We start from the raw sequence: 12,315 nt of genomic DNA, 5'->3' as shown, positions 1-12,315 counted from the left end.
TCATGAAACCAGGTCACCCAATAGGTGGAGACTGGATGCGCTACTTTAGATACGGTGTACCGGTACACCATCAGTTTGACTTGCTATAACAGGTTATAAGAGATTTGTTATTTGCAGACTCACTTCTTCAATATGAATAGCTATAAACAAAATAGTGGTCAGTATTAGCATAAAAATAGTAGAAAATCATTATTATTGACAGTGGTGAGAATACAAGATTCTCCCTTGACTCTTTATGAAGAGGCGTAACTCTCCTAAGTCTCCAAGATAAAAGGAAATCCCCACTCTCAATCTCTTCTCTTACAAAGGAAACATGCTCTATTATTCCTAATCACCCAACTAACTAACTATTACTACGTTAGCAATGAATTTGATATCTTATCAAAAATTTCAAGTTAGTTCAGATTAGTAATTTTTAGATACTTGTCTATTAAAGGAGGAACATAGAGGTTGAAGAGATAAAATAATGTGGCTTCAAATCTACCTAATATTCAATCGAATTGTTTTGTTTACTTCAAATAAAATGCATAGCCAATGTTCAAAATGGCTATTTAAAGTGGTAATTAGTATTCTTTTGGAGGTTGTGGAGACTGTGGGATATAAATTTTGATTATCAACATACAAACTATCCACATCCAAGGCAGTCAGCAACAGAAAACATGCGAAAATTGTATCAAAAAGAAAAGAGGCTCTCAACGGAACTACAAAATGCATCTTTAATTCTACTAGAATTTTCTTATCCGACAAACCATATCATATCAATTACAAAGTTTCTAGCATTGACCACATATCCATTGACATTAAAAAAACATTTCTCAGAGTCCTTAGTGTGCTATCTGCCACGGATTTCTGTAATACTGACATTGTTGATGGAACTAACACTTTCATATTCTTCATGCCACTTTGGATTCAACATATTCTTCATCAGGATGAATGCAGGTTTACTCGGACGAGAAAGTAATGCAGCATCGTTGTTAAGCATAGAAATTACCGCAGCCATAGTGGGCCTATCTACAGCATGTTCTTGTACGCACAAAAGTCCTATGTGTATGTACCTTAAAATGTAATTATGATGGCTAGGATCATATATTTCTTGATCTATAAGAGATAGAATATTGTCATCTCTCCATTGTATCCAGACCTAAATGAGATAAAAGAAAAAACAAAACAAATAATCAGACATTGGAATATAGTGTCAACAAGATAAAAAAGGCCATAGTTAAGCCAAAAATGGTTTGTCGTGGCATACAAATCCAAGAAGGCTTAGAGAATGCTCATTGTCATAGAAACTTGAGTTCCTTCTCCCAGTAACAATCTCTAGTATCAAAACACCAAAGCTAAAAACATCTGATTTCTCTGAAAATAATCCTTGCATTGCATATTCCGGAGACATATAGCCACTGCATTAAAATATAAAAATTTATTCTATAATTATTACTACAAAAATATTGAATATGGAAGGCACACTTACTAAGTTCCAACAATCCTGCTAGTATTGGCCTGATGTTCTCCGCCTCCAAAGATTCTAGCCATACCAAAGTCTGATATTTTCGGATTCATCTCCTCATCTAACAAGACATTACTTGCCTTCAAATCTCTATGAATAATTCTTAGTCTGGAATCTCTGTGAAGATATAGCAATCCTCGAGCTATTCCTTCGATTATGCTATATCGTGTCCTCCAATCCAGGAGCTTATTTTTTGATGGATCTAAAATAATAAGGGTAGCACTATAATATTTTGAACATGATATCATGATATAAAGTGAAGTCATCAAAATTTATCTTCCAGAAACATCACCGGCAGTGAAACAATTGTATATGAGAAATTGTTAAAGTGGGCTTCAAAGAACTAACCAAAGATGAATGCATCCAAGCTTTTATTTGGCATATACTCATACATCAACATCTTTTCATCACCTTCAACACAGCAGCCAAGAAGTCTTACAAGATTGCGGTGTTGAAGCTTACAAATCACCACTACTTCATTCATGAATTCCTCCAGACCTTGTCCAGATTCTCTAGAAAGTCTTTTAACTGCTATTTCCTGACCATCTTGCAGTTTCCCCTAGAAAAAAAACATATGTAACAACCACTATACGACGGTTTTAAAATAATATAACTTTTTTGCATTTAAGGTACCTTGTATACGGTACCAAAACCACCCTGTCCAAGTTTGTTGGATAAGTGGAAGTTGTTTGTGGCAGTTGCAATGTTTTCAAAATCAAATATTAATAGCTCTGGTAGTGGAACTTGGGACATTTCTCCAATTACGTCGTCACTAGAACAAACTTCTGGTGTTCCACCTTTATTAAATTGTTGGAAAGCTTTGTTGTTCTTTTTCCTTGCTGATTTAGTAAAGTGCCACAGTTTAGCTGCAGTTGAAACAAATAATTTGAGTTTAGTTCCTCATTAATAGAAAGTAAATTTTATGGCTCAAGCTGAATATACAAAAATAGTAAGTTACCCGGATGGTTTGTTGTCCTCCTCCACAAGATATATGCACAAATAACAATTAGTAGAGTTCCAGTTGCGACTGTACTTACAATGATAAGTGTCTTGTTTCTTCCTCGATCTGTATGTATGAAAAATTAAAATTTAAAATATAATCAATTCAATACAATCCTAACACCTAAGAGACCGTAACAAGTTAATGACTATGTTTGGCTTAACATACAACACAGAGCATACCAAGTTCTGCATAGGCTATGCGGACATATAGATCAAGTCCTCCACTTTGGAGTTGTTGTATGTCAAGCAGTTTCCCTGTCCAAGACATACAGCCAATCACGGAATCATGGGAATATGCAAGGCAAGAACAATTCGCCAAGCAAAGGCGTCTGCATATGTCTGGTGTAACAGCTAAAGCTTCAGCAAAAGCTGGTACTTTCACCATCTGTAGTTTCAAAAAAGCATCTTCCTTTCTCCTTGAGGTTTGATTGTTAACCCTACCACACTGCAAAGGGGTTCTCCTAACACACCCACCGGTCCAATTATGTCTATTCCATTCTACTATGTTTCTAGGTTCAAATCCTCTCAGACAGATACATATTGGTGAGACCAGTGAGCTACAGCTTGCAAATGCCCCACATATACCGTAAGCATCACACTCTGAGTCTTGGCTTGTCCATGTAACAATAACTTCTTTCTTCTCATCATCCCAACGTTTTTCTTCTAATTTTCCTTGTGAATTGAGGTGATAAATCATAAAGTCCTCATCATTTTCTACCGTATAATATATATTAATATTCCCTTCTCCGTCATCTCCCCCTTGAAAACTAAAAAAATATGCAGCTGTCATTGTTTGTATCCCTGTGAAGACGCCACCATTCCAAGGCCCACTGCGCCAGTATATGTGAGTTTCATTCCAAATGAACACTTCAATTATATGTAGGCGTTCAACAGTACTACAAGAAAAGTTGCCAATGGATGGATCAGAAGGGTTTTTCCATGATTTGAGTTTTACACTGTTACCTGTTCTTTTGTTGATTGAAAGTTTCATGCTAGGCAGTAATGTATCTGAAGGTTGCTGAATACTCTGCCATAAAATGTTTCCAGTTGTAATCTCCAAAAGAACAAGGTTACCAAAGTCTGCAAACTGAGAACTTGTATTTGTTGCTATGTTGGAAACATTTGATGACCAAATGACTCGTTCCTGTCCATTTAATACCACAAGATTTCCATCTTCGGATATTGTGACAATCCCATTAGAGTCATTCAGTGGTTGATTTCTGTTTGCCACCCATATGATTGTTGACTGAGACTTCCACCAAATTCCAACATAGCGGTTTGTAAAATTTTTAGGGCTAAAGAATCCAAAGGTGAAGTTACCGTCTTTGGAGATTAGAGTTTCAGGGTCTTTGATAAATTGAGATGATGTTATGGTGTCTATACCAACACTAACATGTAGCAAATAGCAACACAAAATGAATATAACAGAGAACAAATATGCACGGTAGCTGAAATTCATTAGTGAGACGAATAGTATTTGATCAAGAGTTACACTATGATAGTTAAAACAGACACACTTTCTTATTTATTAAGATTGGATACTTCTTTCTTAAAGTCAACAGTCAAACGAACCATAAGCAATGATGTTAATGATGATGTGTGTGCCTCACATAATTGATAAAATAATATCACATGTCTAATGCTTTTTAAAACTAAAACTTTGATTTTTGTCAAAACTAAAACATTGATTTATTCATTTTTTACATCAAAAGCAACCTCATCTAATTTAATATTAAATAGTTAATTAATTTAATCATAAAAAGTCAATGATTTTAGAAACGAAAAAAGAAGTACCATTTTCATGAAACCAGGTCAACAAATAGGTGGAGACTAGGGTGCACCACCAGTTTGACTTATCACAGAAGGTTATAAGCGTTTTTGTTATTTGAGAACTCACTTCTTTAATAGGAATTCAGAATATTGCAAAAATATCGTTTTATACTGAAACTGTAATGGTGGAACATAATTCCCAATTTGCTTCTATTAAGAAGTTGTCCCCAATTTGAATGCATGGTTCTCACACGTGTTTTTTTAACCTGTCACTACAACATAATTATCAACATAATTCTCTTGAAAGTCTGGAAAGTGGATAGCATTCAACTAGTTGAAGGAGCCAAGTAATAACACCTAAATTTTACATTAAAATATGCGCTCTTTGAAAGGATGTTATAAATTGCACATATGCAGTCAGTTTTCCAACAACAGAGAATAAAGTTACAAGGAAAGACTAAACTCAAGTAAGATTGAATATCTAAAGTAATCAAGCTGAATACACCCAATGGTGATTCTTGCTAGTGATTCTTGCATAAAATAAAAAGAAAATCGATTTAGTTTGAAATTTCATTTGATTTATTTGACACATGAACTTGTTTGACAAAGACAGTGGATTCCACCTGCGGGCAGTAATTCCTTAGCAACAGCTAATTTAACTGATGTAATTTGCAGCAATTCACTCACGCAGTTGATGCATATGTTATATACAACTATTTAAGCAGAATTACAACACCCATGAAACTATAATAAACAACGGATATTGTGTTTATAATTCAAGGACACAAGCACTGTATTTCACAAAGGCATGCAAACAGATAAGCTTCATACATTCATACCTTTATCTCTTGATTCTATCACGACCATCTCCATACCTCTGATTTACGTAAGAAAACTCCTTAGCTTAGGTAAATTATTGCTTGTCTTAGATTGCATTTTGCAAAGGCATAAGGAATAATAGCCAATTAAATATCAAAACCAGCCAAAATAGAAAACACAATAAACCATCAGAATTTTGTTTGATGAGTGAGTTGAATTTGCACAGATTTTTTTAGCCTACAATAGTAGTAATATTAGAAGTGCATCGTATAATTCAAAATGTAAAATGCATATCTACTTAGAAAAAAAAATACATTGGCTCACCTCATTTAATTTTGTCTATAACCAATATAATTGCCTTCAAGTGCAATGGCACCACAACAAAATCAGCCTCCAACCAGTGCACACATGCGTCCTCTTCTCCGACAGCCACCATTGTCGCTGCTGGAGCAGCAGTAATTTGATCATGCAAAACAGGAACGTGATCGGCTTTTGCACCATTCAACCCTAAGTTTCCAACAATTTAGTTAAGATCGAATCAAGAAATTGCACATAATTGCATTCCGAACAAACAATTCTATTTGTTTTGCAGAATCCAAACACTTTAACGAGCAAAGGTGCAGGACAATCACATTAGTGAAATTAAAGAAATAAGATTTGGTTGAAGCATTTTAACAAACAGAAAGCAGGCATTTGACCATAAATTTTGGTTGAAGCATTTTATCAAACAGAAAGCATGCCTTGCACCATAAATTTTGGTTGAAGCATTAGATCAAACATAAAACAAGCATTGAACTATGAGGCACAACAACAGCAAAATCAAACCAAAACAAACAGAAAAATCAAATCAAAACAAAAACCAACACAATATAAAAGATCACTTCATCTCCAAAACAAGAGTGTTCTTGAATGACCATTGCTGTTTTATTCAGGAAAGTTTTGCTGAATGGGAATCAAAACAACTAACAAATTCACGAAACGCAGAAAAACATGCATATGCATTCAAACTGGAAATTGTAAACGAAAGCAAAACAGAGAGAGATAAGCGTGAAGCCTCATCAGTGAGAAAAAGACCTAAGAGTTTGTGAATCGATTTGCGGAGCTGCAATTGCGATTGTGAATGGTGAATCAAATTGATTTGAGGAGTTGGTGAAACCTTTGTAATTACATATAGCACTTATGTGCGTTCAAGAACATGCTGTGGATAGGCCCGCTATGGCTACAGTAATTTCTATGCTTAACAGCGAGGCTGCATTACTTCCTCCTCCTAGTAAACCTGAATTCATCCTGAGGCAAGATATGTTGAGTTCAAAGAGTTCCATTAACAATGTCAGTATAATAAAAGATGCATAATGTATTTTCCTTGATTTCCTATTCTTTTATTTATATAAGTTTTGCATGTTTTCTGCCGCATACTACTTTCGTCGTGTATAGTTGTCTGTGATAATAGTAAAGAGCCAACTTGTATATTGACCATAAGTTTTTTAAAGTAAAAAAAAAAATATTAAAAATTAAATTGACTATTAATTAGTCTGGATTCTTTTGAACAAAAAGTATTAGTAATTCATTGTTGATGATGTAATTTGGTACATTCGAAACCATATTACTTTGGACCTCCCTGTTCCTGCTTTAATACATAAACACAATAGACAACGAACAATGATAGATTAGTACAATACTACAAAAGTATACTTAAATACAATATTTTTATGAATTTGATAATTGTCCCCTAGCTGCCATATTTTGATTAGAAAAAAATATATTCATTTCATTCTGCATCTGCATAGCTTTAGACTCTTCCTTGTTCTATCAGATGAAATATGCAAATTTTTGCTTTGTTGAATTTTTGATGTTGTTGTAAGAGAGGTGTCCATGTAGAGTGAAGGTAGCCTTATAAAGTAGATCTGTAGATAACTGATTTGTTTTAATGGTTTTTAATATGTGATTGCATTCAATTTATTTATTTTCTCAAGTTATCCCCGGTGCCAACATGTCCCTGTCAGTGTCGTGTTTGGTGTTCGTGTCTATGCTTCATAACTGGTGGTGCACAGGCATACGACATCTAAAGTGGTGCACCCTAGTCTCCGCCTATTAAGCAACATGGTTATATGAAAATGATTCAGTTATTTTTTATAGTTTATAGAACCATTGACTTTTTATGAATAAACTGATAAACTGTTTTATATTAAACTAGATGAGGTTGTCTTTGAATGAAAAAATGAATGATTCAAAGTTATAGTTTTTAAAAAAAAAAGATATTATTTTATTAATTAGGTAGGAACCTGACTAAGACAAATTTGAAGAAACAAATGATTCCATATATGTGAGAGGATATAAGTTGATTTAATGAAATAAAAAAAAAACAGTTAGGACAAAATGAAAAGTAAAATGTCTCAAAAACCTTTTTCTTCTACAATGATAGAGATTTTAAGAACCATGCATTACATATGATTAGTGAGACCATTGACTTTAATCTTGAATCTTATGAATAAGAAAGAGTGGCCGTTTATGTATCATATAATGAGCTTCAGATGCTGTTCAAATCTGTTTTCTGTTTTATTCATTCTGTTTTGCTATTTGTTACACATTAGTATTGCCATAGACACCATAACATCTTCCCAATTCATCAAGGACCCTGAAACTCTAATCTCAAAAGATGGTAACTTCAACTTTGGATTCTTTAGCCCTATAAATTCTACAAACCGCTACGTTGGAATTTGGTGGAAGTCTCGTTCTACAGTCGTATGGGTGGCTAACAGAAACCAACCGCTGAATGATTCTGATCGGATTGCCACAATATCTGAAAATGGAAATCTTGTAGTAATGAATGGACAGAAACAAGTCATTTGGTCATCAAATGTTTCCAACATAACATCCATTACCACTGTCCAGTTTTCAGATTATGCTAACCTTGTCCTTTTGGAGAGCACAACTAGAAACATGTTATGGCAAAGTATTCAGCAACCTTCAGATGCATTACTGCCTGGTATGAAACTTTCTGTTGACAAAAGAACAGGAGATAAATTAATTCTCACATCATGGAAAAACCCTTCTGATCCATCTGTTGGGAGTTTCTCTTCTAGTGCTGTTTTACGCGAAAATATAGCTGAAGTGTTTATTTGGAATGAAACTCGGCCGTACTGGCGTAGTGGCCCCTGGAATGGAGGAGGTTTTACAGGAATACCAACTACGACAGGTGCACATTTTTACGGTTTTCAAGGTGGAAATGATGGAGAAGGGAATATAAATGTATATTTTACTATCCCAACTGATGAGGAATTTGTTACCTATATCCTGAATTCAAAGGGAAAATTAGAATCAACATCGTGGGATGATGAGAGGAATGAAGTGCAAGTTACATGGACTAGCCGAGTTTCAGAGTGTGATGGTTATGGTATATGTGGGGTATTTGCAAGCTGTAGTTCACTAAGTTCACCGATTTGCACCTGTTTGAAAGAATTTGAACCAAAGACGATACAAGAATGGAATAAAAACAATTGGACTGGGGGGTGTGTCAGGAGGACACCTTTGCAGTGTGAAAGGGTCAACAATAAAACCACCAGTACAAAGGAAGATGGATTTTTGAAATTGCAGATGGTTAAAGTTCCTGATTTTGCAGTAGGTGTAGCTGTTGCACCAGACATATGCAGAAGTTTATGCTTGCAGAATTGCTCATGCGTTGCGTATTCTCATGATGCTGGAATTGGTTGTATGTCTTGGACTAGGAATCTAATTGATATACAACAACTAGAAAGTGGAGGACTTGATCTATATGTTCGCGTATGCCATGCAGAACCTGGTATGCTCTAGCTAGTTTGCTATATGCTCTAGCCGTATTCTCATTAACATGGTTGTTACTCTTGAGTATGAATAGAATTTATTATTTTTTGAATTTTCCCTATGTACAGAGAGAGGGAGAAACAAAACAATCATCATTACAATAGCAGTGATAATAGGAACACTCATAATTGTCCTTTGTGCATATCTCATGTGGAGAAGGACTTCAAACAACTCAGGTAATATACTAGAGCTGAGCTCAAATTATGTTTTTCACTCGATTTAATAAAGCTTTCCTACTATTTAATAAAGGTGGAACGTCAAAAGATAACAATAGTGATGATATAATTGGTGGACTATCCGAAGTTAAACTACAGGAACTATTACTATTTGATTTTGAAAAGCTTGCGACTGCTACAAACAACTTCCATTTGTCCAACAAACTTGGACAGGGTGGTTTTGGTCCTGTATACAAGATACTGTAAATGCAGCAGTGTCATAAACCATTCTCTATAGTAGTTTGTTGTCGCTTACTATTTTCTTTCAGGGGAAACTGCAAGATGGTCAGGAAATAGCTGTTAAAAGACTTTCTAGAGCATCTGGACAAGGGCTGGAGGAATTCATGAATGAAGTAGTCGTCCTTTGTAAGCTTCAACACCGTAATCTTGTGAGACTTCTTGGCTGCTGTGTTGAAGGTGATGAAAAGATGTTGATGTATGAATACATGCCAAACAACAGTTTGGATGCATTTATCTTTGGTTAGTTCTTTAAGCCCCCTTTAGTTCTTTCTCATATACAGTTCCATACATTCATGTTTCTCCTTTCTTAACTGGTATATAATATTTGAGAATAAACAATTGATTCGGAGCCGGTGACCATCTTTTGTATGAATATTGTGAATTTTATTAGTTCACTTTATCTTTTACTATTTCATTACAATAAAATTCTTCTTTTAATATTATTTTAAAATTAGTATTAATGCAAAAAAAAAATTTTAGATCCATCGAAAAATACGCTACTAGATTGGAAGAAACGGTATGGTATTGTAGAAGGAATAGCTCGAGGATTACTGTATCTTCACAGAGATTCAAGACTTAGAATTATACACAGAGATTTAAAGGCAAGTAATATATTGTTAGATGAAGAGCTGATTCCAAAAATTTCCGACTTTGGCATGGCTAGAATCTTTGGAGGGAGAGAAGATCAAGCAAATACAACTAGGGTTGTCGGAACTTAGTAAGTGTAACTTCCTTGTCCAATATTATCGTATAAATACTCGCGGAATAATTTTTTACATTTTTAACACAGTGGCTACATGTCTCCCGAGTATGCAATGCAAGGACTATTTTCAGAGAAATCAGATGTTTTTAGCTTTGGTGTTTTGATGCTAGAGATTATTAGTGGGAGAAGAAACTCAAGCTTTTATGACAATGAGCATGCTCTAAGTCTTTTAGGATTTGTAAGCCTCAATAGTTCGTTTCTGATTAAATATCAAATTCCTTTTCCGTTTGCAGATACTTTTTTTGAACAAGCCGTTTGCAGATACTATTTCCAAATGTCTGACTTTTTTTGCTTTTCTTTTAGGTCTGGATACAATGGCAGGAAGGAAGTATTTTACCTTCGATAGATCAAGGAATATATGATCATAGTGATCATAATCATGTTTCAAGGTACATACATATAGGGCTTTTGTGTGTGCAAGAACGTGCTGTAGATAGGCCCACTATGGCTGCAGTGATTTCTATGCTTACCAGCGAGGCCGCATTTCTTCCTCCTCCTAGTCAACCTGCTTTCATCCTAAGGCAGAATATGTTGAATACAAAGTCACCTGATGAAAATCAAAATGATCTATCCATCAATACTGTCAGTATTACAGACATATGTGGCAGATAGCACACTAAGACCTTTAAGAAAGGATTTTGAGGTCAACGGATATGTGGTAAATACTAGAATCTATGTTCATTGATATGGTTTGTCAGAAAAGTAAACTCTGGTGTAACAGAAGAATCAAAAGGTCTAATCCTTTTATTAATTGCCTCTTTTCTTTTTATACAATATAACAAAGCTTGATTGTTAGATTTTCATAAATAGTGAAATACAGGCGGGGTTTATGTAAAAGACAGGCACACTATGACATAGTTAATGGGAACAGGTTTCCAGTTTGATACTGTTTTTAATTTTTTGACAAAGACTAATATGATACTGTGGAATGCAGATTTCTCTGAAAAGTGTGATAGGCTGTGAATCTCAAAAATAAATTTACTCATGCATATACATTGGTAATGAACTGTTCAATGCTTAAGAATGATTCGTAGGGAAATATGTTAGAAATTTTGGACAATCACCTCCTGCTGAAGGTCAATACTGATACGTGATTCAAGAGTGCTTCCCCGAGCAGTTCTCCTCGTCCTCATTTCAGGTCTTTGTGTCACAACTGTTAATACCTGCATGATGATAATAGTTTATATATGAAAATTAGCCTTGTGAAATAAAAATGATAATAATAATAATTTAATAATGTGACAATCTTTAAATCAAACTTACAATAGCAAAATTGCAGGACCACTTACTTCAGAGCTTTGTGCTCATACATATAAGTTACAAACTTGTGAATAAAAATCAAATTCAACATTTTCAAAGTTAATCGGTTGTATGCTGAAAAATCAGGAGCACTAGTTAGCATTTTCCTTTTTTAAACAATAAAACTATAAATCTACACGTGTGTAAAACATGATCTATTTTTATAAAAGAAAACTGAAGAGTCGCTGCGTATTACTCCTATATTCACTGTAATATGTAATCTTTTCAGTATATAATAAATAACCTATGCTCTGCCTCAATTCTCTCTTTAAAGTGTATGCCTATTTGATATTTCACATTGAAGATGGAAGCCACACAAAAATGACATTAAAACAAAATAGCAAGGGCTTGAAAAATCAGAAACATTGCGACTGAAATTCAAATAAATAACAGGAATTATATAAATATCCTTGTAACGTCCTTTAGAAACAGTATTTTTAGAGACCAAGGTATACGAAATAGAAACTCGACAACTATTGCAGGACTCTAGTGTATGTTTGGATTGAGGGTTTTGGTCGAGAAAGTTTTTGAATTATTGAAGCACTGGACACTAACATACGAAAGTGGTGATGATTTAATCAAATTGTACAGTTGAACACCAAGATGTCAGACACCAAACACGCCTATATACAGCCTGAAAAGTTGGTGCCACGTGGATTTTTTTAATGAAAGAATAACATAATAAGATCATGTACATTTTTGTCTCCGCCGTTGTTACGGCTTAGTGGTTTAACCGTGAGAACATTGAATTCACAAGGACCAAGGTAATATTTCTTTCTTTTCTTTTTTTGCAAGGTTGCGCTAGAAATTCACCTTTAAGATAAATAAGTGAAACTTCGGGGATCGAACATCGGTTCTTG

At 34.6% G+C, this 12,315-nt stretch overlaps 2 protein-coding genes and 1 long non-coding RNA gene across 6 annotated transcripts; 1 reads left to right on the top strand and 2 right to left on the bottom strand.

Moving 5' to 3' along the window:
* Window positions 1-698: 698 nt before the first annotated feature.
* Window positions 699-5,605, bottom strand: LOC146907149 (G-type lectin S-receptor-like serine/threonine-protein kinase At1g11300). 4 transcript variants are annotated; one of them, XM_085727081.1, is made up of 9 exons: window positions 5,423-5,546; window positions 5,119-5,203; window positions 2,690-3,897; window positions 2,466-2,573; window positions 2,141-2,373; window positions 1,856-2,066; window positions 1,472-1,709; window positions 1,250-1,400; window positions 699-1,141 (listed from the first exon to the last, which is right to left on the bottom strand). In XM_085727081.1, the coding sequence occupies exons 3-9, from the start codon at window positions 3,498-3,500 to the stop codon at window positions 833-835; spliced, it is 2,061 nt and encodes a 686-aa protein (XP_085583207.1). In that variant the 5' UTR covers window positions 3,501-3,897; window positions 5,119-5,203; window positions 5,423-5,546; the 3' UTR covers window positions 699-832. The 4 variants fall into 4 exon arrangements, with proteins under 4 accessions (XP_085583207.1, XP_085583205.1, XP_085583208.1 ...); XM_085727079.1 differs by lacking the exon at window positions 5,119-5,203 and having other exon boundaries at window positions 5,423-5,605; XM_085727082.1 differs by lacking the exon at window positions 5,423-5,546 and having other exon boundaries at window positions 5,119-5,205.
* Window positions 5,606-7,445: 1,840 nt separating this feature from the next.
* LOC146907148 (G-type lectin S-receptor-like serine/threonine-protein kinase At1g11300) lies at window positions 7,446-11,040 on the top strand. Its single transcript, XM_085727102.1, has 7 exons — window positions 7,446-8,897; window positions 9,007-9,114; window positions 9,188-9,349; window positions 9,421-9,633; window positions 9,874-10,111; window positions 10,184-10,334; window positions 10,460-11,040. Exons 1-7 carry the CDS (start codon window positions 7,583-7,585, stop codon window positions 10,766-10,768), a joined length of 2,496 nt encoding a protein of 831 aa, XP_085583228.1. The 5' UTR covers window positions 7,446-7,582; the 3' UTR covers window positions 10,769-11,040.
* On the bottom strand, window positions 10,585-11,556 carry LOC146907147 (uncharacterized). The gene is made up of 3 exons (XR_015019362.1): window positions 11,420-11,556; window positions 11,221-11,319; window positions 10,585-10,703 (listed from the first exon to the last, which is right to left on the bottom strand). It is a non-coding gene; the product is annotated as an uncharacterized LOC146907147 (long non-coding RNA).
* Between the last annotated feature and the right edge of the window lie 759 nt (window positions 11,557-12,315).

The sequence above is a fragment of the Medicago sativa genome, chromosome 7 (assembly GCF_051527215.1).
Source record: "Medicago sativa cultivar Bolivia chromosome 7, Bolivia_mono, whole genome shotgun sequence".
Taxonomy (NCBI): Eukaryota; Viridiplantae; Streptophyta; class Magnoliopsida; order Fabales; family Fabaceae; genus Medicago; species Medicago sativa.
This window is presented reverse-complemented; position numbering and strand designations above follow the sequence as displayed.